Source organism: Ailuropoda melanoleuca, chromosome 18 (assembly GCF_002007445.2).
Source record: "Ailuropoda melanoleuca isolate Jingjing chromosome 18, ASM200744v2, whole genome shotgun sequence".
NCBI classification, from domain to species: Eukaryota; Metazoa; Chordata; class Mammalia; order Carnivora; family Ursidae; genus Ailuropoda; species Ailuropoda melanoleuca.
In genome coordinates this window covers 25669093-25695690 of record NC_048235.1, presented here as the reverse complement: position 1 = coordinate 25695690, position 26598 = coordinate 25669093, and the positions used below count along the sequence as shown (strand labels likewise).

The window sequence follows — 26598 nt, the reverse complement described above, 5'->3', positions numbered from 1 at the left end:
TGTTTTTAATTTTGAATGAATGTATTATTATATAGAAAAATAGCAGTAATAGAATTGCTGACTTTAAGTGTATATTTGTCCTATTAATTGTACTTTGTTCCACCTTATCTTTTATCAGTTAATTATGTTTGTGGTTTTTTTTAAAGATTTTATTTATTGGAGAGAGTGTGCACAAACAGGGTGGGAGGGGCAGAAGGGGCAGAAGGAGATGGACAAGCAGACTCTGTGCTGAGCACAGAGCCAATGTGAGGCTGGATCCCAGGACCCCGGGATCAGGACCTGAGTCAAAGGCAGACGCTTAACTGAATGAGCCACCCAGGCTCCCCTTGTTTTGTTTTCCATACACAGCCACATAAGTGTTCTTTGGTATATCCTGCTCAGTGCCAGTATCTTCACCCTGATCCAAATTAATATATTATATATATGATACATCTTAGTCTTATTTTATTTCATTGTTTTTTATTTTAATTCCAGTATAGTTAACATACAGTGTTATTTTAGTTTCAGGTGTATAATATTCATAAATTCCATATATTATTCAGTGCTCATCAAGATAAATGTACTCATGGGACACCTGGGTGGCTCAGTTGGTTAACATCTGATTCTTGATTTCAGCTCAGGTCTTGATCTGAGTCGTGAGTTCCAGCCCTGCATTTGGGCACCAAACCTCTCCTCCCCCTCCAAAAAAAGATGGGTACTCTTAATCCCCTTCAGCTGTTTCACCCTCTCCCGCCTACCAATAACCATCTGTTTGTTCTCTATAGTTCAGAGTCTGTCTTTTGGTTTGTCTCACTCTTTTTTTTTTCTTAAGTAGACTCTACATCCAGTATGAGGCTTGAACTCAAAACCCTGAGCTCAAGAGTCATAGGTTGTACCAACTGAGCCAGCCAGGCATTCCTCTCTTTCATCTTCCTTTCTACTTTGTTTTGTTTCTTAAATTGCACATATGAAATTCTGTGGTATTTGTCTTTCTTTGACTGGCTTATTTCACTTAGCATTATACTTTCTAGATCCATCCATGTTGTTGTAAATGGCAAGATTTCATTCTTTTTAATGGCTGAATAATATTTAATTGTATATATACACCAAATATTCTTTATTCATCTGTCTTTGGACGCTTGGGCTGCTTCCATAGTTTGGCTGTTGTAAATAGTGTTGCAATAAACAGAGGGGTGTATATATCCCTTTGAATTCGTGTTTTTATATTCTTTGGGTAAATACCCAGTAGTGCAATGGTTGGATTATGGAGTAGTTCTATTTTTAATTTTTTTGAGGAGCCTTCATACTGTCTCCCACAGTGGCTGCTTCAGTTTGCTTTAAGTTCTTTATATATTTTGGATACTAGCCCTTTATTGGATATGTCATTTTCAAACATATTCTCCTAATCAGTAGGTTGTCTTTTAGTATACTCATTTGTTTTTGATGTACAAATAAATGTTTTGGAATATTTTATAATTTTATGTTTCTGGTTTATGGGTTCTTGGCACATATGCTTAGAAAAGAATTCTCACTTTGAGACTAGATAGTGACTTATTTCTTTCTACAGTGTTTGCATTACTTAAATATTTAACTTGTTTGGCATTTATTTTGGTCTCTATATTAAGAAGGGAATTTAATTTTTTCAGTTGTCCCACACCATTTATTGAGTGTTTTTGCTTCACTTATTTCATATGGTACTTTTAACATTATACTGTATTTTTACAGATGGTTGGACTTATCTGGGGCTTTTTATTTTGTTCGTTTTCTCCCTTCTGCCTTTTTTGTGGTAGTACCATCCTTTTAAAAAAAATATTTAGGGGCTCTGGAGTGGCTCAGGTGGCTGAGTGTCCAACTCTTGGTTTTGGCTCAGGTAATGACCTCAGTGTCCTGAGATCAGCCCTGCAGGAGGCTCTGTGTTGGGCGTGGAGTCTGCTTGGGATTCTCTCCCTCTCTCTCTCTGTCCCTCCCCTGCTATAACTTTCTCTCTCTCCCTCTCTCTAAAAATTAAAAAACAAAACAAAAACATTTAATACCTTGGAGTTCAAGTCACCTGCCCTGTTCCATCATTCTCTTATCTCTGACCCAACATTTTTTTTTCTAAAAAAATCTCTTCAATGTTTTGTGAGCTATTCTTGTTTAGTCTTCCAGATAAGTTTTTAGACTAAAATTCATTTCTACAAATAGATTTTCTAAAATTTTAATTACAATTACTATATAGTCTTAGAGTTTATTTTAGAAAGGGAATTGACATGATTATAGGAAGTCATCCTTTTCATCTGGGACATAGATTATCTCTCCATTTGTATTTGTTTCTTTAAAAAAGTTTAGCTTTTATGTTCTAGCATGGGAGTTTAAAATGTTCTGGTGTATTTTTATGGACCTTCTTTTTGCTTTTTTTTTTTTTTAAGGTTCTCTTTGGAAAAGTGAAGAAAATTCAGCCTTCGATGGATAAAAACAAAGTTTCTTTGGATCCTTCTCCTAACTTTGATTGCCATATGTCAAGAAGCGTACCTTCTCTGAAAGATAGCATTGAGTTACAAGCCTACAATTCAGCAGTATGTTAACTTTTTGGATCAGTTGACTACTTGGAAGTAACATGCTTCACACTGTATGATACATGACTTAAAACAACTTCTCAAAATATTAAATGAAAATCTCTTAAGTTAATAGTGAAAGCTACTTTAATATTTGTGATCTAGGAATGTTAGTAAAGAAGTCTCCATAATTGCATTTAACTGTGTTCAGAATGCAACAGATGCTTTCTTTTATTTAGTTGTTCCATAGATTAATTGCTATCTTGCAAATATGCCAATTTTTTTATAATAAGCTATTTTGGAATAATGTTATTGATCGTCTCTATTTTGCCACAGGAGAAAGGCTTATGTGTTCATCATTACATGTGAAACATTAATTTTCTATCACAAATTTGCTAAGACAGTAGACTTTTCATCTTCTGTAGAATATTAAATTATATGTAATAAACATTGAATAGCATCATACATATGATTAAACAAAGATAAATTTTCTAGAAGTATATGTATGCTCCCACATGTAAAATTTATTGAGCTATTATTATTTTCATAATTAACTTTCTTTTCCAGCTAAAACAGTACAGGTGTTCATAGCATATACAAAACATTGAACTTTTAATGGAAAAACACTTCTTTGTTTTTTTTTTATTACTTTTTTTAATAATTTTTTATTGTATTATGTTAGTCACCATACAGTACATCCCTGGTTTTTTATGTAAAGTTCCACGATTCATTAGTTGTGTATAACACCCAGTGCACCATGCAATACGTGCCCTCCTTACTACCCATCACCAGCCTATCCCATTCCCCCACCCCCCTCCCCTTTGTTTAAAACAGATTGTTTCTGCTGCTACCCACACTGATACTCTACCAAGGAAAATATATGTGGTTGGGGGAAAAATTTGTACTTAAAAAAAAAAACTAGGGTTGAAGAATGGGAGAAGGGATGGGTTTATGGAAGCCAGTGAATAAATAACATGTGGTTACATAGCTTTTTGAAATATGAGCTTATTTGATTCTGCTAACACTAATTAGCTTAAAAATGGTCTTTTCTTCTCCTTATTTATCTTTCCAGGTATACTTCTATGAATACAATGTTCTTTCAAAGCCAGTAGATAAACCTAGGCAGTGTCTTCCATATGCAATATTAACAGTAAAATTTATTGGCCAAAAAGTAAATAATGGACACCTTATGACATCTTTGAGATTCCTCTCAACCGGATTTCCTAAGAGGGCTGGTAAGATACATACATTACTCTGCTTTGGTAGCATTTGTGCTGGTCTTAGAACTTCTGAGTATTATTTTCTATTATGAATCTGTTAGCAAAATAGTTGTGCTTTAACCTATTTTTTATTTTATGTAGCTAGAATTATAATGCAGATATTTTTGTGACTCCTTTTGCTCTGTTATGTTTGTGATTCTTCTATGCTGATAAGTATACCTGTAGTTTTTTCATTCTTATATATGTATTCACACACATTATTCCATTTGTTGACTACATACTATTCCTCTGGGGATATTTGGATACTTGCCAGTTTTCTTCATATTGCTGTTTTAAACCTTTATGTCCCTCAGTGCATATGTGCAAAAGTTTTGTATAGAGTATTATATATCTACATCGGAAATGTGCAACTTAACCCAAAGAGGGTATCAACTAGTTTTCAGAAGCAGTTGCACCAGGTTATATAATTACTCTAGATCCTTGCCAACACATAAATTTTTTTTTAAATGTCTGTTTCTGCCAGCTTATTGAGTGTGATCATCACCTCAAAAAAAACTATGTGTACCCTTCATGTCCCTTTCCTCTCAGGCCCTTGCCTCTAAGCAGTCAGTAATCTACTTTCTGTCTCTATGTGTAGCTGAGCCTTGAAGATGGAAGTTAGAGGTGTCATCCCCCTTGTAGTCAAAAAATCCATGTATAACTTTTGACTCCCTGAAAACCTAATTACTAATAACCTTGTGTTGACTGGAAGCCTTACCCAGAACATAGACCATTGATTAACATCTACTTTGTATCTTATATATTCTTACAATATATACTGTAATACAATATTTGTATCTTATGTATTCTTACAATAATACCTACTTTTTATTGGCATTTCTAGGCTATGTGGGTCATCTGTGAGTTTTTTAAAAGTGTGGCAAATCTCCAAAAAATTTTCAATATATTAATTGAAAAAAATCCATGTATGAGTGGACCCACACAGTTCAAACCCATATTGTTCAAGAATCAACTGTATTTGCCTATTCTGGGCATTTCATATAAGGAAAGTCATAAATATGTGAAGTGACGTGACGTTTCATGACAAGTGACTTTCACTTAAAAGCATTTTCAAGGTTCTCACATATTGTAACATATTAATGCTTCATTTTTTTTATGGAATAATATTACATAGGATAGATACACTTTATTCATCAGTTGAAGGGTGTTTGGGTTGTTTTCACCTCTTGGCAATTATGAATAATTCCGCTATGATTGTTCTTGTACAAGTTTTGGTGTTAGACATGTATCTCATTTCTCTTCGGTGATAGCTAGGAGTGGAATTGCTGGGTCATATGATGACACTGTGTTAACCATTTGAGGAACTGCCAAATGGTTCTCCAAAATGGCTGCACCATTTGCATTCACATCAGCAGTATATCAGTGTTGGGATTTTCCACTTCCTATGTTACTATCTGACTTTTTGTTTATAGCCACCCCAGTGGATGTGAAGTAAAGGTTTTCAGAGTCTAAGTTTTATGCTTCTTTTGTTAAATTTACTTCCAAATAGTATATTTTTGGATACTTTTGTAAGTAGAGTTTTCTCAAATCAAATTTCTGTATTCTTCATTTAAGTATATAGAAATATTGTTGATTTTTGTGTGTTGGTCTTAATCCCGTAACCTTACTGAGCTCATTATTAGTTCTAGTTGTTTTTTAGTGATTTCCTTAGGATTTTCTATATACAAGATTAGGTCATCTACAAATAGAGTTAGTTTTACTTCTTCCTTCCCAGTCTGGATGCTTTTTATTTCTTTTTCTTGTCTAATTGCCCTGGCTAGGACCTCCAGTTGAATGTTTAATAGAAGTGGTAAGAGTGGATAGACATACCCTCTTGTTCCTGAACTTAGGGGCAAGCATTCATCCTTCACCAGTATGATGTTAGCTATGGGTTTTTTTGATGTCCTTTATCATGTTGAAGAAGTTCCCTTCTGTTCCTAGTTTGTTAAGTGTTTTTATCATGAGAGGGTATTGGATTTTGTTAGATCCTTTTGCTGCATCATTCAAGATGATCATGTGTTTAGTCTTCACTCTGTTTACTGTGCTGTATCACACTAATTGATTTTCAGATGTTAAGTAAACCTCATTGCTGAGGTAAATCCCATTTAGTCATGGTATGTAATTTCTATTACATGTTGGTGGAATCGTTTTACAACTAATTTTTTTGAAGATTTTTGTGTCTGTGTTTATAACATACATTAATCTGTAGCTTTCTTGTGATGTCTTTGGTTTTGGTATCAGAGTTAATACTGGTTTCATAGAATAAGTTTGAAAAGGTTTCCTCCTTTTTTTTTTTTTTTAAAGATTTTATTTATTTATTTGACAGAGAGAGACAGCCAGCGAGAGAAGGAACACAAGCAGGGGGAGTGGGACAGGGAGAAGCAGGCTTCCAGCAGAGGAGCCTGATGTGGGGCTCAATCCCAGAATGCCGGGATCACGCCCTGAGCCGAAGGCAGACGCTTAACGACTGCGCTACCCAGGCGCCCCAGGGTTTCCTCCTTTTCCATTTTTTTGGAAAGAGTTTGTGAAGAATTAACATTAATATTTCTTTAAACATTTGCTAGACTTCACTATTAAAGCCATTCAGGGAGTACCTGGGTGGCTCAGTTGGTTAAGTGTCTGACTTTGGCTTAGGTCATCTTGGGGAACTGGGATCAAGCCCCTTGTCGTACTCCCTGCCCAGCAATAAATGCTTCTCCCTCTTTCTCTGTCCCTCCCAATGCTCATGCTCTCTCTCAAATAAATAAATAAAATCTTTTAAAAATAATTTTATAAAGCCATTCAGTCCTTTTTTGTGTATGAGTAGTTTTTTTATTAAATAATTCAGTTTCTTCACTTACTATAGCTCTATTCACGTTTTCTGTTTCTTGAATCAGTTTTAGTGGTTTGTGTCTTTGTAGGAATTTGTCCATTTCATCTAACTTATCTAATTTAGTGGTGTAATGTTGTTCATAGTATTTCTTTATAGTAATTTTCTTTTTGTAAAGCCAGTAGTAATATCTTCTCTTTCCATTGTCATTCTACTAATTTCAGTCTTCCTGTTTATTTTCTGATTTCATTAATTTTTTTTCTATTTTTCAGTTCTCTGTTAATATCCACCCTGATCTTTATTTTCTTCTTTGTTTCATAAGATTTAGTTTGCTCTTCTTTTTCTGGTGTCTTAAGGTGGAAGGTTAGGGTATTGATTTGAGATCTTGATTCTTTATAGCTTTTTTACAGCTATAAATTTACCTAAAAGTACTGTTTTAGCTGTTTCCTGTAAGTTTTGGTATGTTGTGTCTCCATTTTCATTCATTTCAAAGTATTTTCCAATTTCCCTTTTGATTTCTTATTTGACCCATTGGTTTTTTATGAAATGTGTTATTTAACTTCTATGTGTATGTGAATTTCCCAAAGTTTTTTCTGTTACTGATTTCTAATTTTATTCCATTGTAGTTGGAGAATTAAATTGTACTGTCTTTATCCTTTTAAATTTATTGAGCCTATCATGTGCTCTGTCCTGAAGAATGTTCTGTGTGCACTTGAGAAGAATGGAAATTTTGTTTTTGTTGGGTAGAGTGTTCTCTAAATGTGTTAGGTCTAGTTGATGTACAGTTTGCTCAATTTTCTGTTTTCTTGATGATCTTCTGCCTTGTCATTCTCTCTACATTATCCCTCAGCCAGAAGGCTTAAAATGGAGACAGTAAAATAAGGATTTGCCTTTACTTCTGCTCCTACCCATCCACAAGCTTACAGCTAATTACTTTAATCAAAGAATGATGTTTAGTAACTACACTTACTGTGGTGATCAGTTTGCAGTGTATTTGGTGTCAAATCACTATGTTGCACACCTGAAACTAATATAATACTGTATGTCAATTAAACCTCATTTGAAAAAAAATTATAAACAGTGATGCCTTTCAGGGTAGTAAATTTTGAGGAATACCTGTACTATGCCCAAAGTCAAGGCCACATGTGTTGACTATCAGCATATTCATCTCCCTCTGGAGTACTGCAGACCTGTGCTATCCAGTACAGTAGCCATTAGTCACATATGGCTATTTAAACTTAAATTAGTTAAAATTAAATTAAAATTTTAATTCCTCATTCACACCCTTGTTTATATACTTGCCCACATTTCAAGTCAGTAACTACATGTGGCTATTGGCTACTGTATTGGATAGCATAGATAAAGAACATTTCCATTATCACAGTAACATGCTAATAACTATTTGGTAGTTTGCTTTATTGATTGTAATTTCATTTTCTTACAGTTTCTTATATTACTTATATAATTAATTTCAGCTGTCTTGGATTATTGTACTAAAAATCCTTGTACATACATTGAGTATTCATGCAAGTAAATCAGAACAATAAATGCATAAAAGTAGATTTACCGGGTACAGATGATTATACATTACATTTTGCTGAAAACTATACATTTACTTTCCAGGAAATCACTACCAGTTTATACTCCCATGAACAGTAGAAGAGTGCTTACATCTGCAGAATATTCATTATCCTTCAGAGTCTTTGCCAATCTAAGCAGTTTTTTAATACGACTCTTATTATTTATTTAGTGGAGTTGGACATCTTTTTGTGTTCATTTTTGTGATTTTCTTGTTAATATATTTGCCCACTTTTCTGTTGCATTGTCTTTTTATTAATCTTTTGAGGATGTCTGTATACTCTTCATGTACTGTAATATATGTGTAATTATGTACTAAGCTTGCTAATTCAGAAAATACTTTTCACCAGTTTGTCTAGTTTTGTTTATCATGAGTTTTGATCTGTTAAGATATTTAATTTACATGTAATTGGCATCATTTTTTTTTAAATTTTTTTTTTATTCAACAGAGATAGAGACAGCCAGGGAGAGAGGGAACACAAGCAGGGGGAGTGGGAGAGGAAGAAGCAGGCTCATAGCGGAGGAGCCCGATGTGGGGCCCGATCCCGTAACGCCGGGATCGCGCCCTGAGCTGAAGGCAGACGCTCAACCGCTGTGCCACCCAGGCGCCCCGATTGGCATCATTTTTAATTTCTGGTTTTCTGATAGCCAGATATTTATCTTAAAAAGTACTTAGTTTCTGGGGCGCCTGGGTGGCACAGAGGTTAAGCGTCTGCCTTCGGCTCAGGGCGTGATCCCGGCGTTAGGGGATCAAGCCCAGGGGATCGAGCCCCACATCAGGCTCCTCCGCTATGAGCCTGCTTCTTCCTCTCCCACTCCCCTGCAGGTGTTCCCTCTCTCGCTGGCTGTCTCTATCTCTGTCAAATAAATTAAAAAAAAAAAAAGTACTTAGTTTCTTTTTTTTTAAGATTTTGTTTATTTATTTTTTGATGTGAAGTTCCATGATTCATTACTTGGGTATAACACCCAGTGCCCCATGCAATACCCTCCTTAATACCCATCACCAGCCTATCCTGATCCCCTACCCACCTCCCCTCTAAAGTCCTCAGTTTGTTTCCCAGAGTCCATAGTCTCTCATGGTTCATTCCCCCTTCTTTTTACCCCCCCCTTCCTTCTTCCCTTTCTTCTCCTACTGATCTTCCTACTTCTTATGTTCCATAAATGAGTGAAACCATATGGTAATTGTCTTTCTCTGCTTGACTTATTTTGCTTAGCATCACCTCCTCCAGTCCCATCCATGTTGCTGCAAATGTTGTGAAATCGTTCTTTTTGATGGCTGAGTAATGTTCCATTGTATAGTTTCTATCTCAGGATTGTAGAACTGTCTCTCCACCTTTTCTTCTAATCATTTTATGGGCTTTTTTCAATGAATTTTTTTTTTATTTTGGTATAAGTTGTATAAGGATCCACCATTTTTTGTCCACTGCACCTCCTGCTCTCAAGAACTACATCTGTATTGTGGTCATTATTTCCACCATAGCTTACTATAATTAAAAAGTATAATTACATGTGGTTATAAAATTTAGAAGTCTTCAACAAAGCTATCTTTCAGTATATTGTGATAATCTTATGGTACATCCCAGTAATATGATTATAGTTTCATATATATCATAAATCCCACCATCAATTTCTCATCATTAATATCTATTTTAATAAAGATATTTTTTGGTAGTACCTATGAAAGCTTTGTGAACATTTTATTGGGTAAATACATATTTTTATAAGTTCCTTTGTTATTACATTTAGTTCTTTATGAAACTGTAGGAATAAGTTCCTATAAATTATAAAAGAAAATTTGTTTTCATTTTCCATATTTTTATTTATATATATTATTTGTAGGAATACATCACTATGGAGCTTTTGCCCCTCAGGATTTTATGGAACCTTTTTGCTCTTTTCTCCCGTTTCCCCACTCCCACTCATTCCCCTTTTCTTTCTGTTTTTGTTGTCTCCTGACAAAGAGAAGGAAGGTAACAGATAAATTAATATTAATTAATATGTAGATTCTGTTATTATGTATCTGAATACAGGAAATTAATATAAAAATACTAGTCTTTGAGCAACATGCTTTTATTCCTTTTAATTTTTCTCTGTATTTGTCAGAATTCAAATTTTTATGGTAAATACTTTTTTTAGTAAGGGGTCTAGGACAGTTTCATGTTGCATCATTTCTGTTTTATTGGTTTATCACTCAACCTCTGCTCTCCTTGCTTTTTCTGATGAGACCTACTTTAATCATAATCATAATGAACTTTCAGTTAAAACCACTTGTGACATAGCTTACTTATATTGAGTTCAATGTAGAAACCCTTTTCCTTCCTATTTTTTCTTATTTTTTTTATTGTTTCCACAGAAAGAACATGTTCTCTGAATAACTGTACAGTGGCCAAAAGAATTGGAAAAGGAAAAGATGCTACTGTCATCTTTGAGCATTTCAGGAAACCTGTAGATCCATTTGTTCAGGAAAACTGTTCTTGCAGCGCCCCAAATTCAGAGATAAATCCTTCCAACACAAATATTTCTAATTCCTATGGAAATGTGCAAAATGGAAACATTTCTATACATGAAACATACAGTGGACAGATGGAGCACAATTTAGCAGAATGTAGAGACACTTCTCAAGTACATATATATGATTCAGGTCTTTCATTTTTTCCCAGTGATACCAGAGAAAGTGTTAATGGGGACCTCACGTTAAATTTGACACAGCTTAAAAATGTTTTAAGTGGTCTTTCTGCTGCTTTTCCCCTTCATAACAATATTGGCTCAAGCACAGTTATTACTTCAAAACTCATTAAAGACCCAAGACTGATGAGGAGAGAAGAAAACGAAGGAAAACATAATGCTACAGGCTTAAATGAGATTTTGCCACTTGAGAAGAGTTTAGATTTTAATTCAGAAATAAACCTATCATCTATGCCAGATAATTCTGCCTCCTCATCTGAAGTTGTGCCTGGTGGTCATTCTATTCTTACTAATTGTTTGGATGCCACTTGCTTCAAAATTTCTTTTGATGATTCACAGTCACAGGCTCACAACTTGGGCTCTAAGAATTGTGATGATACAACTCCCAATAAAATTACCATGGCAGGACAGTGTAAGGGCCGAGATAATTTTTCCTTCCCAATGTGTTTGCCAAATGTAGTTTCAGAAGTTGAGAACCAAAAACACAGTGAGGAAGAAGTCCAGAGATCCCAACAGAGAAGCAACATCCCACTTTTAGTTGAAGAAAAAGGTGAAACACATAGCTCTTATGAATCAGTGAATACTTGTACAAAAGGGTACAGTAGTCACATCTCTCAGGAATCATGGTCCTCTGATTTAGAAACTGTATATCAGACTGGTCAGCAAATGTCTACAATTTTTCCTCTCCAAAGGAAAGAAAGCATACATGGGTGCATTGAAAATATTAGAAAAATGAGAGACTTGACTGGCCCAGAAGATAACTCCAAACATGGAGAAAAGCAAATTTGGTGGAAAGAAATTGATTTTACTGATGAAGCAAAAATCAGTCCAGTAGATAATTACATTTCTTTGTACCAAGAATACAAAGAGAATGAGAGTGTTTATTCTTTTGGGAAAAAATGTGGTCAAATACCAATTACTCAAGAATTAGAAATACCAAAATCTCCCACATCTACCACAAAGGAGAAATATGAGCTAGATCATCTAGCATTGGAATTACAAAGTAATCTTACTCCAGGAATGGAGAGCCTTTCAGAAAAGCATCCTCATCCCTCTCTGGAGTATGAAGATAACATTCATACAAGTTTTGCAATTTCTCAAAAACTAATGGAACTAAAATTGGAAAAACCAAACCAAAACTGTGTTAGCATTATGACTAATGCTTTCCAAGAAGCAAAAGACATTCCCCTGGGCAAAGAACTGCCAATTGATAGAGTTATCTCATCTCATGACATTAAAACAACTCATGACAATTCAGATTGCAGCATAGCTGGAGAACATATGTATGTCCGTAGGAAAAATGAAAATGATCCAGTGTCAGTGGAGAACATGCAGAGAGACTGCAGGGAAACTTTTCAAAACGCTGATAACGGTCAAGGTCCTGCTCTGTTCTGTAGTGCAGAGTTGTACAATGATATATACCTGAGTATTGATTTCAAAGAACAAGGAGAAAATGATAAAGAAAATGAAAATGAGGCTAAAGAGGAAGACATTGTTTTGTCTACAGAAAACAACAGAGTAGATATATATGAAGAGGAGAAGCAGGGTTTTCATACAAACAAAAATTATGTCAATATAGATGAAAGAAGTGAGAATAAAAATTACAATGTAGAAATTCTGAGTTCTGAAGAATTTCGTACATTTAATTTGACTTGGGAAAGATACGTATCAACAGAAACTACATTTTTAGAAAGTGAAGATACTATCACTGCCATGAAACAAAAAGATACTCAAAATACAGGCAGAAGTGTAGAGCATTTGACTTCCACAACATTTCCCAAAATTGCAGCGTCTTCAGTGCATGCAGCCTCAAATGCTGCAGTACAGAGAGCTGATAATATGGTGCCTACGTTAGGCACAAATCATGAAGATCACCAAAGATACCAGATTAAAGAAACTTGTTCTTCCGAGAGTCTAGATTTTGGTTTGTTAGTACAACATAAGGTTTCTGATTGTGAAATGGACATGGATAACAATAAACTACATGACTCATTTCATCAGTCAGTAAGTGACACCTTATTTCTTCAAAATTTTGAATTGGAAAATACGGTTGAAGTGGGTTTGGAACAGTGTGATGATGTTTTTTTAATTCAACAAGATATTCCTACCCATGGGAATGTTCTGAATGAAGAATTTGGGGCCTTATATGAGGCTCTGAAGTCTCGTATTGATTGGGAAGGTCTGTTGGGAAGCAATAATGGGGAGAGGGAAGTTTTGAAAAGCTCCAGAGGAATTGAGAATAATGATCAACATTACTCTGAGGAAAGTAATTGTTTTTATTCCTCTACACAAAATGACAAAGCAGAGCTCTTCAATCCAATTTTGCTTCCAGATTTACAAGTGAAAATTACTAATATATTTATGCCAGGATTCAGTCCCACTTTTGAATCCCCTGCATTGAAAGATAATTTTTGCAAAAACGTAACTAAAGCCACAGAACCAGAACTAGATGAGGAGGGGAAAGCACCAGGATTTGAAATGTATTCCCAGTGTTCTGGTGAAAATTCGCATTATCCGTGTGAAGATGAATTTGGTAATACAAGGCAAGAATCAGGACTAGTGAGTAAATCTGAAATCTTACTTTCTCTTGACGTGAATCATAATACGCAAGGGAATCATGCTTCTGAAAAACAAAACAGTGGACCTTTGCTTACTGAACCCTCTAATGTCACAGCATTAAATAATGAAAGAAGTTGTTCCTTGACAAAATCAAAAACTGATTGTAATGATACTAGAAGTAAAAAGGATACAGAATCAAGAATTAGCAAAAGAAAGTCAAATATACCTTTTAGGAATGACAACACACCACATAAGGATTTAAGACATCATGAAATTTATGGAAAGAAGAGGAAGCTAACCAGTGAAGACTCATCTGAATGTTTTTCTTTATTATCCCAAGGACGAATTAAAACCTTTTCAAAGTCAGAAAAACACATTAGGAGTGTCCTAGATATTCTAAATAGTGAAGCATCTTTATGCAAAAGCAAACGCCTTTCCAGAAAACTTGACAGAGCCGTTCTTCACTTAAAAAAAGCTCATAGGAGTGTTCACACATCTTTGCAACTTATAGCTAAAGTAGGAGAAAAAAGAAAAGGCCCATTACCAAAATCATATGCAATAATATGCAATAATTTCTGGGAAAGTTGTGACCTTCAAGGTTATAGCTCTGTGTCTGAAAGAAGGTATTATTCCACTAAACATTTTTTGTCAAAAAGAAAATACGACAAGCCAGGAGAGAAAAGAGCTTTGGGATTTGAAGTAGATAAATCATTAACTCGTGTTTCAAAGCACAAGTCTTATAAAGCAAGTAGACAGAGAATCACAGAGTGCCTTTCTAAGAAGAATGTGGCCAGCAGTGTCTCCAGAAGTCACACCACTATTCACGTGAGAGAATTTTGTGATCAAGAGTATCCTGAATCACAGTTAGCCCTGTGCTCTACACCCCAAAGTACAAGTCAGTCAGCTTATCACAAGAGCAGTGTGAAAAGTCTAATAAGATCATCAGAACTTCAGCCATTTTCTGGAAAAACTGGATTTCTGTTTTCCCCATCCTGCTCAGATGAGAAAATAACTGAAAAAGAAAATCAAATTGGCATAAAGTTTTTATCTAACATTAGTAAATATGAAAAGCCTGAGAACCATTCAGCAAATAATAAAATTAAGGATGCAATGAAAGAAAGTAGTTCTGAGACTAATCATATAATAAATAGGAGTAATTTGGTATCTTTAAATTGCATAAAAGAAAACAACATAAGTTTTGGAGAAAAAAATTATGATGCAACCTGTGTAACACACACAAAGGTAAAAACTGACATAGTTATTTCAGTTTTAGAATCAAATGTGAAGCACTTTTTAAATGTTGATATCTATAAACCAGATAACCTTATTTTATCTGGTTATAAAAGAAACCTGGAAGTAAATTTTCCTACAGAAGAATGGACAGCTCCCACTCAGAGCTCCAAACCAGGCATCATTACAGGAGACATCCTTATGGACCCATTAAATCCAATTCTGATAACCCACAAAAAGTATAAGAGTGTTCCTCAATTGTTACCAACCACTCTAGTGACAGATAGTGAAGGAGAATCTTTAAAATCTTATTTGGATAAACAGAGAACTTTTTCTATAGATTCTTTTACAACATCCACCAATAATGTACCACACTGTCAGCCAAGATGCGGTGGAAAGGAAACAGAACAATGCTCTTCAAGCAATTGCTTCCATATTGATGGGGATGAATCAGCTGTTCTTGAGAATTCTGATTTGTGTCTCAAATTAGTAACTGAAGAAAGTAAAAGTTGTAGGAAAAATACAATGAAAAAACTATTTTCCAATGATAGTTCTTTGCTCTTAAAAGATAATAAAAAGGGTTCTTCTTCAAAAAAATATATGGCAAAGAAAGACATTTGGAACAGAAAAAGGTGGAGCGTTAAACAAGCAGAAAAAGCAAAAGATTCACTTCACAAGAAAAGCATGACTGAAGGATCCATTGCTACTGAGTACAAAAATCAAAAGAATGAGATCTTAGAAGAATCCTCGTACTTAAGTGAGAAAAGAATTAAAAATAATGTGATTGCTTCTCATCTAAGCTTTAAAGATATTACTGAGGCAGTCTCTTTGAATAACCCAGTTTCTAATCATCTAAGCAAAAGAGAGAAAGAAGGGGGAGTTAAAGTTAATAATAACTCTCAGTCTGACTCTGCGTTGTATTCAGAAATAGCCTGTAATTCCAAACCAGGCATTATAGGAATGAGTCATAGGCCTGTTTTACATATGCACTCGCAAACCTCTGGAGCCTCTACTCCTCAGAAGAAGCCTACGTCAAACATGAATGGATTAAGAGAAAAACATTACTCAGCTAATCATTCAGCACTTATAGCTAGGCTGGCTCCAATTTTGAGAAGGGCAGATGAAACATCATCTTTGCAGATTCTACAGGAGGAAACTAAGGCTTGTCAAAATATTCTCCCTTTATTTGTTGAAGCTTTTGAAAGAAAACAAGAGTGTTCTCATGAACAAATCCTGATTTCAAGAGAACTATTGGTAGAACAAAACCTGTGGAGTAATTGCAAACACAAATTAAAACCATGTGCCATTGACTCCTTGGTAGAACTCCAAATGATGATGGAAACTATTCAATTCATTGAAAACAAAAAAAGGCTCTTGGGAGGTGAACCAACATTCCGAAGCTTGCTTTGGTATGACGAAACATTGTACGGTGAGCTGCTTGGAAGACCACATGGATTTCAACAACAATCCAATTTCTATCCTGCTTTTCAAGGAAGGTTAAAATATAATGCATTCTGTGAGTTGCAAAACTATCATGATCAGTTAATTGAATTGTTTGAAGAAACCAAAAGGGAAAGCAATTCATACTATGCATTCTTAAAATACAAACGACAGATTAATGAGTGTGAAGCAGTAATGAAGCGTTCTTCTGATTGCTTTGACTTTTCTCTTTCTGTTCCATTTACCTGTGGAGTTAACTTTGGAGATAGTTTAGGAGACCTAGAAATATTAAGAAAAAGTACTTTAAATCTGATTGGTATGTGTGGGGACTCTCCTGAAGTTGATTCCTATCCAGGAAAACAAGACCATTTGTGGATTATCATAGAAATGATCTCCTCAAAAGTTAATTTTATTAAGAACAATGAGGCACTAAGTATTAAAATATCTCTTTATGGTCTGGAGCATATCTTTTTTGATGCTGCAAAAAGTCTTGTTTGGAAAGAGTGGAGACAGTCTTTCAGCAAAAAATACTCAGGAAAGGAGGATAAAGAAAGGCTACTCAAAATGAATCAGTATGCTTTTTCTAAGTTGAAAAAGATACATGATACGTTGTCTAAAGAATTAAGCAGTGAACAAATTTCCAATATTGGGCTTGAGAATACTGAGATTGCTTCCAGAAAGTCAGATGATCTAATAAACAAAGTTACAGTTGACATAGAAAACTGTAGGTTTAACGGTACCTTGCTTTCACACCCAGATATCTGTTGTGTTAGTGAAATATTGGATCAGGCTGAATTTGCAGACTCTAAGAAATTACAGGAACTTATTTTGAGATGTACTGAACACCTAGAAATTTTAAAAAAGTATTTTCAGATGCTGCAAGAAGAGAACATAGATAATATTTTTATCACAGAAGAAAATGTTTTAGACATGGTGAAAAACCACAACCATGGGGCCATAATTTTAAAACCTGCAGCCATTGAAACCTATATTGAAATTGTCATGCTTTCAGAAACAGTTCACTTTCTTAAAAACACAATGGCAAAGAAACTAGACAAACAGAGGTTTCGAGGTATGCTTTGGTTTGATTTGTCGCTTCTTCCTGAGCTGGTTTGCTGCCAAGAAAAAATGGCTTCTTTTTCATTTCTTAAAGATAACTCAACAGATTGCCTTTGGAAGGTCATAGAGACTACTATTTCTGAACTTAAGAAAGATCTGGATATTATTTACAAATACAGTGAAGCAGTTAATTGCTCATATGCTCTTCATTTGCTTTCAAGAGAACTTGAAGAACTTTCAGAAATAAAAAAACTTCTAAAGAAGTCTAAGTATTCTGTTTCTACGTATATTGACTTTGTGCCATATATAGCATCCATAAATTATGGAAGCACTATGACAGAGTTAGAATACAACTACAATCAGTTTTCTACACTGCTCAAAAATATGATGGCTGCCCCTCAGAAAGACTTAGGGAAAATGGCTCATATTATGAAAGTAATGAAAACTATTGAGCAAATGAAGATAATTTGTGCTAAAAATGCCGAATTGACCATTTCCTTTATTCTGTGCCAAATGCTACATAACAGAAAGAAGACTTGCCAACTGAAAAGAAAAGAAAAAATGAATATGCATGTAAAACCTAGGAAGAGTATCAATAAATCTAGTACTTTTCTGAAGGTGCCCTCAATTTCAGAGTGCATAATGGAAAATGTTTCAGATTCCTCTAAAAAACGATCTATCACTCTAGACAAATGTGAAGACACTCAGGAACAAGAGATAAACACTACCGTTTCCAGCTGTAAAAAACAAAAGGTAACAAATGTTTCAAAACAAAACCTATGTAAGTATTACTTTTGAGAACAAGTCTACTCTTCAAGCCAGGTAGTTTGCAGATTGGTAAAAATTGAGAATGCTTTGAATACTGCCTTGTAAAATGAATTTACTAACTAAGGAATTGGATTAGGGGTACCTGGCTGGCTTAGTCAGTGGAGCATGCAACTCTTGATTTCGGGGTCATGAGTTTAAGTCCTACGATGGGTGGAGAGATTTAAAAAGAAAAAGAATTGGATTAAATAATTCCTATTTTCTACAAAATGATACGATTCTATATATGAGAAACACATATGTCTACTTTTAAACTGAAAATTATTTAATTTAGAAGACATTTTTTGGAAGAATATAAATTTATATAACTTCTTAAGGAAAAGTTCAATGTGAATGTAAGTTAGTAATTTATTTAGTAGCTTCTATATAACAAGGCCATACTTAATGTAGTGAATATTAAAAACTGGCTAATGGAGCCTGTGTTCTTGACCATTATCATCCACGTGGAAAAACAGGACAGATATTTTTAAATAGATGATTATGAAGGAGTTACAAGAAGTCCTAATAAACATTTTATTTAACAAATTATAGAAAACATTTATTTCGTACCTGGTGCTGTTCTAATGATTGCACAAATATCAACTCTTGATCTTTCACAAAATCTTATGATGTGTAGGTACTGTTATTATCTTATTTAAAGGTATAAAACAGAGGATAGAAAGGTTAAATAACTTTGCCAGGGTCACAGTTAGTAAATGGGAGAGCCCAGATGTAAAACAGTCAGTCTAGTTCCAGAGCCCATACTAACTTAACAACCTACACTCAGAGGCTTCTCTTAAAATTTTTTGAGAATTTCTCAGTTCAGAAGTAAAGAAAATCCTATGTGCAAAATGAAAAGTAGGAATTTTTTTCTCAGGTTACTGTAATTGTATTTGTTAGTTAAACTACTTCTGGAGACCAGGAAACCAATCACTTATTTCACTGTGTTTATAGGAGAATGGTTACTAAACAACCAGTTTGTAGGCATACTTCCAATAAGAATACAAGTTGTATATACCACATCAAGAGTAAAATGAAGATAATACTTAAAAAGGTATTATAAGTATTGAGAAGAAAAGGAAAAAAAAAAGTTTATATTTTAATTTCAGTGGAGAGCAGAGACCAAAGCTTTGCCTCAAATTGGGAAAAAATGTTATCCGATGAAGATTATAAAATAAAGGGGGGGTATCTAAGTTATGGAAAGTAATATGAGCAAAGACAATGTTTATTGACATTATTTGAGAAAAGAGTTTAAAATTAAGCCTAGAACAAAAATTTAATTTAGTGGACAATACTAGTAAATTAAGGATAGAGAGGAATATTATTTCAGATTATAAAATGTCTTAAATATAGGCCCAAGGAGTTTGAACTTTATTCTACATGTATTGAAGGTAACGTCCTGTGAAATGTGTTTTTTCAGTGATTTAAAGGGTAGAGATTCTGAGTACAGTTAGAAGTAGCAAACCATCCAGGGCTTAGAAGAGGGTGCTGTTTTACAGAATAAGAAAAGAAAGTCCATATTTGACAGATAATTGCTTAAAAATGGGACTTAATGACTGGTTTACTAAAAAGAGCATATAAAAAAAAGAGCAGTCATAAATGGACTCCCAAGATTTGTTATAAGATATGGGGATAGAAATAATGTTGCAAAATGCCTTTTTAGAAGAGTGTCTCCAAACAGTTTTTGTGACATATGGGAAGTCCAGCAGAGTCACTGGTGTTTGAAGAGGGGAGGATTAATGAATGTAGTTTTAGAGCATTTTAGATGATGACACAACAAGCAATTGTATCTGATGTGAAAATGATATTGGTATTTTATACCATTACCAATGTAGGTTTTCTTTGTAACTTTTAAACATAGGTTGACATGAAAGATGTCACAAAAAACAACAGAGAAAAGGCAACATTCAAGCATTCAAGGTAAGAGTTGCCATCAGCCCTATCTGAAGAAAAACTAAACAAAATTAAGCATATATTAACGAACAATACTAACACATTTATTTATATACCTCTATTTGATCATACACGTAACTTAGAGGACAAGAGTAAGGTTAAGAGGAAGAATAAGGTTTCAGATTATACAGTGCTTTAAGGTTTAAGGAATTTGAACTTCGTTCTGTAAGTATTGAAGGTATGACCTGTGAGATGTGTTTTTTCAGTGCTTGAAAGGATAAGGAGATTCTGAGTAGAGGTAGAAGTAGTAGTAAGTCAGAGAAGAGTTACGTGTTATAGGATAAGAAAGTAAAATTCATATTTGACAGATGTCATTTAAAAAATTCATGGGAATTAGTAACTGGTTTGCTAAAAAGGAGATAATATGACAAGTGACTAGATGGAGTTTTTTAAACTTGTGGGTCCTACAGACCAGTCAGATTTCAAAATTGGTTAAAAAGGTAGAAATTGCTAACTTATATTACTGAGTGGGAACTTAGTCATCAACATACATATATTATAAATATACTGCTGTTTCATAAAAGGATGTTTTAACACCATGATATAGGAGGAATATGATTTCAAAATAAAGGCTAGTTCTTTAAACTGAATTATTTTTATGAAAAACTCCGTACATGGTTTATATTTTTTCATTCTGACATGAGGTAGCACCACTGGACATGTTGGCCATCTCCTATTGCATTCGGCTAAGATTTTCAATTTATGAAAGCCTTCATTTTTTCCAATTCTTTTCCATTTTATGAAAGACAGTGGGTAATATAAAATAAAAAAGATGAGCATTCTCATTTCTGTCTTTCTTGGCTCTGCTTCTTGAATATACATTTTATTTACTGCGTTTCTAGAATCCTTTTCTAGACTCTTTGAACAGTTGTGTAGTGGTGCAAAGATGAATAGGCTTTTGAAGGGATAACATAAACCAGTTCTATAATCATCTTAGTTTTGTTAACTAAATATAGGTGGTATTTACTACTCAAAGAATCAGACTTTCCTGCTCACATAGCAGGAGAATGAATCCAAATATAAGGTTAATATTCATGGAAGAATATTCTCTAAGACAGTGCATAAAAGAGTGACCATGTAGGCAGCTGTCAGTCTCTGGGTTGAGACATCACTGAAACATCATTGGAAATGTGATGAAGTCAAAATCGTACTTTCTGCAAAATGTCAAAGTATTGTACGGGATTGGCCGATGATGTTGGCTGTCACTAAAATGGCTTTTAGAGGGACACCTGGGTGGCTCACTTGGTTAGGCATCTGCCTTCGGCTGGGGTCATGATCCCGGGGTCCTGGGATCAAGCCCCGAGTTGGGCTCCCTGCTCAGTGGGCAGCCTGCTTCTCCCTTTGTGTGCTCTCTCTCATCTCTCTCTCAAATAAATAAATAAAATATTTAATTTTAAGCTTAAAGTGCCTTTTAGGGAGGCTGGATGAAGTAAAATACGAGGCTTTTAGTTTCATTAGTTGAAACTAAATATGTACAAAATCCAGGCCAAAGATTTCTCTTCCCTGGAGAGGAGTGATTACTTTTTTCTCCTGAGCATGTTCTTTTCCACTTGTAATTCAAAAAATTTGATGACACACCGAAAAAGATAATCATCCTGGAGACCCTTATTAACTATGTGGCTCTAGACATTTCCATAGTGGATGCTTCTTTCAGCCTGGTTGAGACTCTCTATATTTAGGTAGGAATGTCAAGGATATTAAATTGGCGTGATATTTTGGAAGTCTATGTTTCCTCTTCTCAACCTTGAACAGACAAAATATCTTAGTAGTTCCTGATAACAGAAGGTGATCTTTTGGCAGGGGCAGGGCACAGCTGGTAGTTTTGTCAGTTATATGTAGCCATTTACAAGTAAAGAAGATCATCAAGTTGGAAGTGTATGAATGCAAAACTACAGTAAAAAATTGGATGTAGTTTCCTACTTCTAAAAGCCTCTGTTAGGAAATGTCCAATGCATAAAATAATTACAATATCAACCACACTGCATATATTTCTAAATGTATTGGAAGTACATTTGAAATGTGGAGTGTATCACGTTCAGCAGGAAAAGTATCTCAATTCAAAGCAAGGGAGTAAAACTGGGGAAATAGTTACACACATACTGCTAATAGTAAATCTTAAGAATTCTTCTGAATAAAAACTTCAAATACATGTTTACATTAAGTTTTGGGGACTCCGTATATTTAAAGTTGTTTTTATGTATGTGTTATACTTAATAGGACTACAGGATCTCATCCGGAAAGTGAAATAGGACCAACTTCATCTGATAGTCTGAAAAGAAACCATGTATCTCCGAAAAAGGTTGAGGTGGAAAGATCACTGCCTGGCTCAGTCTTACCTTTAAAGAACTTAAAAGACACTTGCACATCAAAGTCAGAGGGCAAAATAGATTTAACTAATATTTCATCTGATACTTCGGAAGACTTCACTGGACAACAGGGAAGCTTAAATAGCATGAAGAAAAGCAATGTGAATTTCAGTGCTACTGAAACAAAGAGTGATAAGGATTGTTCTTCTTTTGCAATTTGTGAACAAAAAAGTGTAGATGGCATATTTCCAAAAGACTACGAGATGCCTTCACAGAGATTTCTTAATCCTGCGGAGAAATCTTGTCCCTCAGACGTAAAACTAGGAACTGACGCTTCTCCTCTGCCTGATGCATCAGTGCTCTCAAAGCCTATTTTCCGTTTTGTTAGGAACATCCCTGCCAATTTAGAAATGAATGACACTGTCTTTGAGCTTCAAGATAATGAAGTATTAAATTCATCTATTGAAAATTCTACGTGCACCAATTCTTCAGAATCCAAATTTATCCAGAACAAATCTCCTATTCCGCAAATAAATAAAACACAGCCTGCAAAAACTGCGTTAAAAGAAAAATACATGAAGGATACCTTGAGTCCCAGTACTATACCTCTTGGAGCATCTGGGAACATAACCCTTAATGCAAATCAAACAGCAGAAAACTCTTTTTCTGAACAACAGAATAATGAAAATTCCAAAGTCCTAACTGAGAATGCTGCTGCATATTGGAATGAACTTCCACAGTCTGCATGTACCCCAATATATAATTCTTCTGCGCATTCATCTGGAACTTCATATCCTTACTACACTTGGTGTGTCTATCATTACAGCAGCAGCAGCAGCAGTTCCCTTACCCAGACATACCGTGGGATAACCTCGTATGAAGTACAACCACCTCCTTCTGGGATGCTGACTGCAGTTGCAAGTACTGTCCAAAATACACATTCTAATCTTTTATACTCTCAATATTTTGGTTACTTTGCCGGAGAGCCACAAGCAAATGACTTTGTGCCAGTGAATGGATATTTTCCACCTCAAATGCCTGTTTCTTACAATTGTCAGCAGCCAGTTTTTTCACAGTATGCTCCCCATCAGCCATTCCCACAAGCTGTGTACCCTAACCTTCCTGATTCAGGTGGGCTTCCAGAAGTTCCTTGGACTTACGGTGAGTTCTGTTAAGTTTTAGTGCTCACTGTATTGAGTTTTTACTTTTCTCTCTTTATACATTTATGTAAATGAAATTTACAGCAGGTGATCTGTAGCAGTCATTTTTCTGTGCAGACTTGTAGAATTGTTCAATTCTTAGGCAGAGTTGAATTATGTTGTCACATGGGAATCTGGTTGTCAGAGATTGAAACAAAAAGAATTGGTAATATCACTAATATGTCCTTCAATAAAACCCAACTTTGGGAAGTAGTTAAGTAAATTATAGTTGATCCATACCATGAAATACAGTGCAATAATCACAGGGTTTAAATAAGTTTGTTTTGTTTGTTTTAAGATTTTTTAAACTTATTTGACAGGAAGAGAGAGAGCACAAGCAAGGAGAGCAGCAGGGAGAGGGAGAAGCAGGCTCCCCGCTGAACAGGGAGCCCTATATGGGGCTAGATCCCAGGACCCTGAGATCATTACCTGAGCCGACGGTAGATGCTTAACCTTAACCAACTGAGCCACCCAGGCGCCCCTTAAATAAGTTTTTAATGACAGTTTTTAAAACTATGTCATATAAATGTATCTGTGTAAATAAAGAAATGCCTAGAAATACTAAAATGAAATACACCAACATTTTAACTTGTCTGCCTCTGGGTAATAAAATTGGGGGATTATGGAGAGAGTTTTTAATATTTTCTAGATTTCCTACTATGAAAATACATTTTTTGATAAATGGAGAAAAAGAGTAAAAAACCAAGTTGGAAAAAGAAACTTCAATCAGATAAAGCAAACTTTCTCTTTCTCTTGGTATTCTAACATAATATGTGGGTGTAAGTGAGTGGAACAACTTGGTAATTTGCCACTAGAAGTAGAAATTTTCTCTCTTAAGGACAATTCTGTTTGTAAAATATCATAATTAGAACATAGGTTTTTAAAATTAAATTGAAATGTATATTTACCAGTATAAAGCAAAATTTTAAAACAATTATTAATAATCCCACAAAAACTACAATTATCCATTAACAGTCCAATATTCTACCATCAGAGGTAATATGTACTGTAAGTAAAGTCTTTTAAGGTCTTAGAGAAATACAAGAGAATTTCTTTCAAATTAAAAAGTTGTCTCCTGCAACACCTGGCTGGCTCAGTTACAAGGGCATGTGACTCTTGATCTCAGGGTTGTGAGTTCAAGCTCCACATTGGGTGTAGAGGTTACTTTAAATAAACTTTTAAAAATAATAAAATAAAAAAGTTGTTTCCCAACTCTAGATTCTCTTACAAATTAGTAAATAGAAAAAAAAATTGAATTCATTTATTCATTCGTTAATCTGAATTGGATAAGCAGCAGCTTGTTAACATAGTTCTATTTCTAATTAAAAAATCTGATTACAGCACCTCTACATTGGAATTGCCACTGACACCATGACCTATAGGATAAAATTCAAATACTTTAGCTTGAAATGCAAGGTCCTTTACAGTTTATGTAGCCTCATCTCCCACCACTTCCACCTTTGTATTCAAGCCACATTGAACTTCTTACTGTTCTCTCATGTAACAATTCCTCTTGTACTTCCATAGAACTTTTTGTGTGCCTTTCTCACATAATAAGGCATGTGAGTATTATATGGTATTGTAATTATCTGTGTATCTGTCCCTTCCCATCCTGGCCCACCAAATGAGTTTAAACAGGACTGGAAATTTTTCAACAGAAGAAAAACAGTAAAGAAGAGGAAAAGAAATAGGAGTGGAAATGGGGAAGTGTATGACTGTGCTTTTCCTTTGTGATTAATTTGATACACTGCTGCTGCTGTAATAATAAGCACACCAGACATAGGAGATGTGGCAAGCCCATGAATTAAACCACAGATTTTCATTTCTGTAATAGGAAATCTTGACTGTAATTGTTTCATAAAGGTTCTCAGAGTTTGAGCTTTCTCATGTTCTTAATAATTAAGCTGTTGGTGGAGCTTAAAAAGGTATCTCTGGAATCAAATCCAGCTTTGATTCTCAAAAATTTTAATTGTTAACCTACTTGGTTATATTAGTCAAATGAAAATAAAAGGAAAAGAAACAATTACCTATTGCATTATTCAAAAGTAACTCTAAAAATATTAAGAGGCAATAAGCACCTCATTTAGTGTTCATGAGTACAAATAATCTATAGAGATCACCTCTCATGCTTTCAGAAACTACATCCTTCTAAACGGATGAAAATCCCTGTGACCCACTTTTTGATGCTTTGCTCTTGATGCTTATATTCAGTGCCATAAATGGAACTAAGGGAAGGGGCTAAGTGAGCCCTGTGTGTGAGGCACATTATTACATCCTTAATTCCATTTAACTCTCCCAGAATACCTGAGAAAGATGTAGAGGTGTTACTGTTCATTTACAGATAAGGAAAATACTCCTTGGAGAGCTTTACATAACTTTCAATCCCATGGCTATTAAAGGGCAGATGTGCAGTTTGAACTCTCATTTGGTTCTAACTTAACTCAGGTCTCCACTATACTAATTATGTACCGTTAGTCTGCATCATTAACTTATCTCAAATATTTGTGGTTTTTTTCTTTCAGTTCCATGGCAACAACAACCTTTTCAGCCAGGACATTGAAAAAAAAGTCTTCTGTCTACTGAAATAAAGGGGATTTAACCAGTTTTTCCAAGTATTTTTTACTTAATTTTTTTATTTTTACATTTTTAATATATGTAAATGTGGTAGGAAATATAAACCATATAGCCCTTTATAAAATGTTTAAATGCAACAGTGTATCATATAATGCAATTGGAAATCAATTTCTGACACCTAAAATACCAAAATTACTTCCATGCAATATTTTAGTGAATGGTAGTAGGCTATTTTCAATATCCATCAGAAACATTAACAATATTTTGAAATTTATATTTTGAAATGTTTCCATCACAACTGTTAGAGTTATAAAGATTCTTTTGAGATTATCCTAATGGAATAAGGAGAGTAAATGTAACATTTAATATGATTAAAGTTAAGCAATAGTAGTAAAATCTTTTAAGATTTTTCTGTCAGATATTTTTTGATATATTTTATGGTAGCATTGTGCCATTTGACTTAGATTAAAGGAGAATTTTTTTTTAAGTCGGATTGGTCAATTTGACCGATAATTTTATAATTCTTGATATTTCCTATAATTTACAATTCTGTGTCTAATGTGACAAATTCCTTTAATTTCAGTATTTTCTAATTTTTACTTGCAAAATATGTTTTTTTTTTAAGATTTT

The 26598-nt window shown here is 34.5% G+C and overlaps 1 protein-coding gene across 5 annotated transcripts in view; it reads left to right on the top strand.

Annotated features, from left to right (window-relative positions):
- TEX15 (testis expressed 15, meiosis and synapsis associated) overlaps positions 1–25998 on the top strand; it is an 84819-nt gene extending 58821 nt beyond the window's left edge. For all 5 annotated transcript variants that reach the window (XM_034647644.1, XM_034647645.1, XM_034647646.1 and 2 more), the window contains exons 6-11: positions 2388–2534; positions 3586–3748; positions 10513–17885; positions 19798–19856; positions 22107–23356; positions 25917–25998. In XM_034647644.1, coding sequence (XP_034503535.1) covers positions 2388–2534; positions 3586–3748; positions 10513–17885; positions 19798–19856; positions 22107–23356; positions 25917–25954 — 9030 coding nt within the window. In that variant the 3' untranslated portion in view covers positions 25955–25998. The remainder of the gene's footprint in view (positions 1–2387; positions 2535–3585; positions 3749–10512; positions 17886–19797; positions 19857–22106; positions 23357–25916) is intronic.
- The last annotated feature ends 600 nt before the right edge of the window (positions 25999–26598 follow it).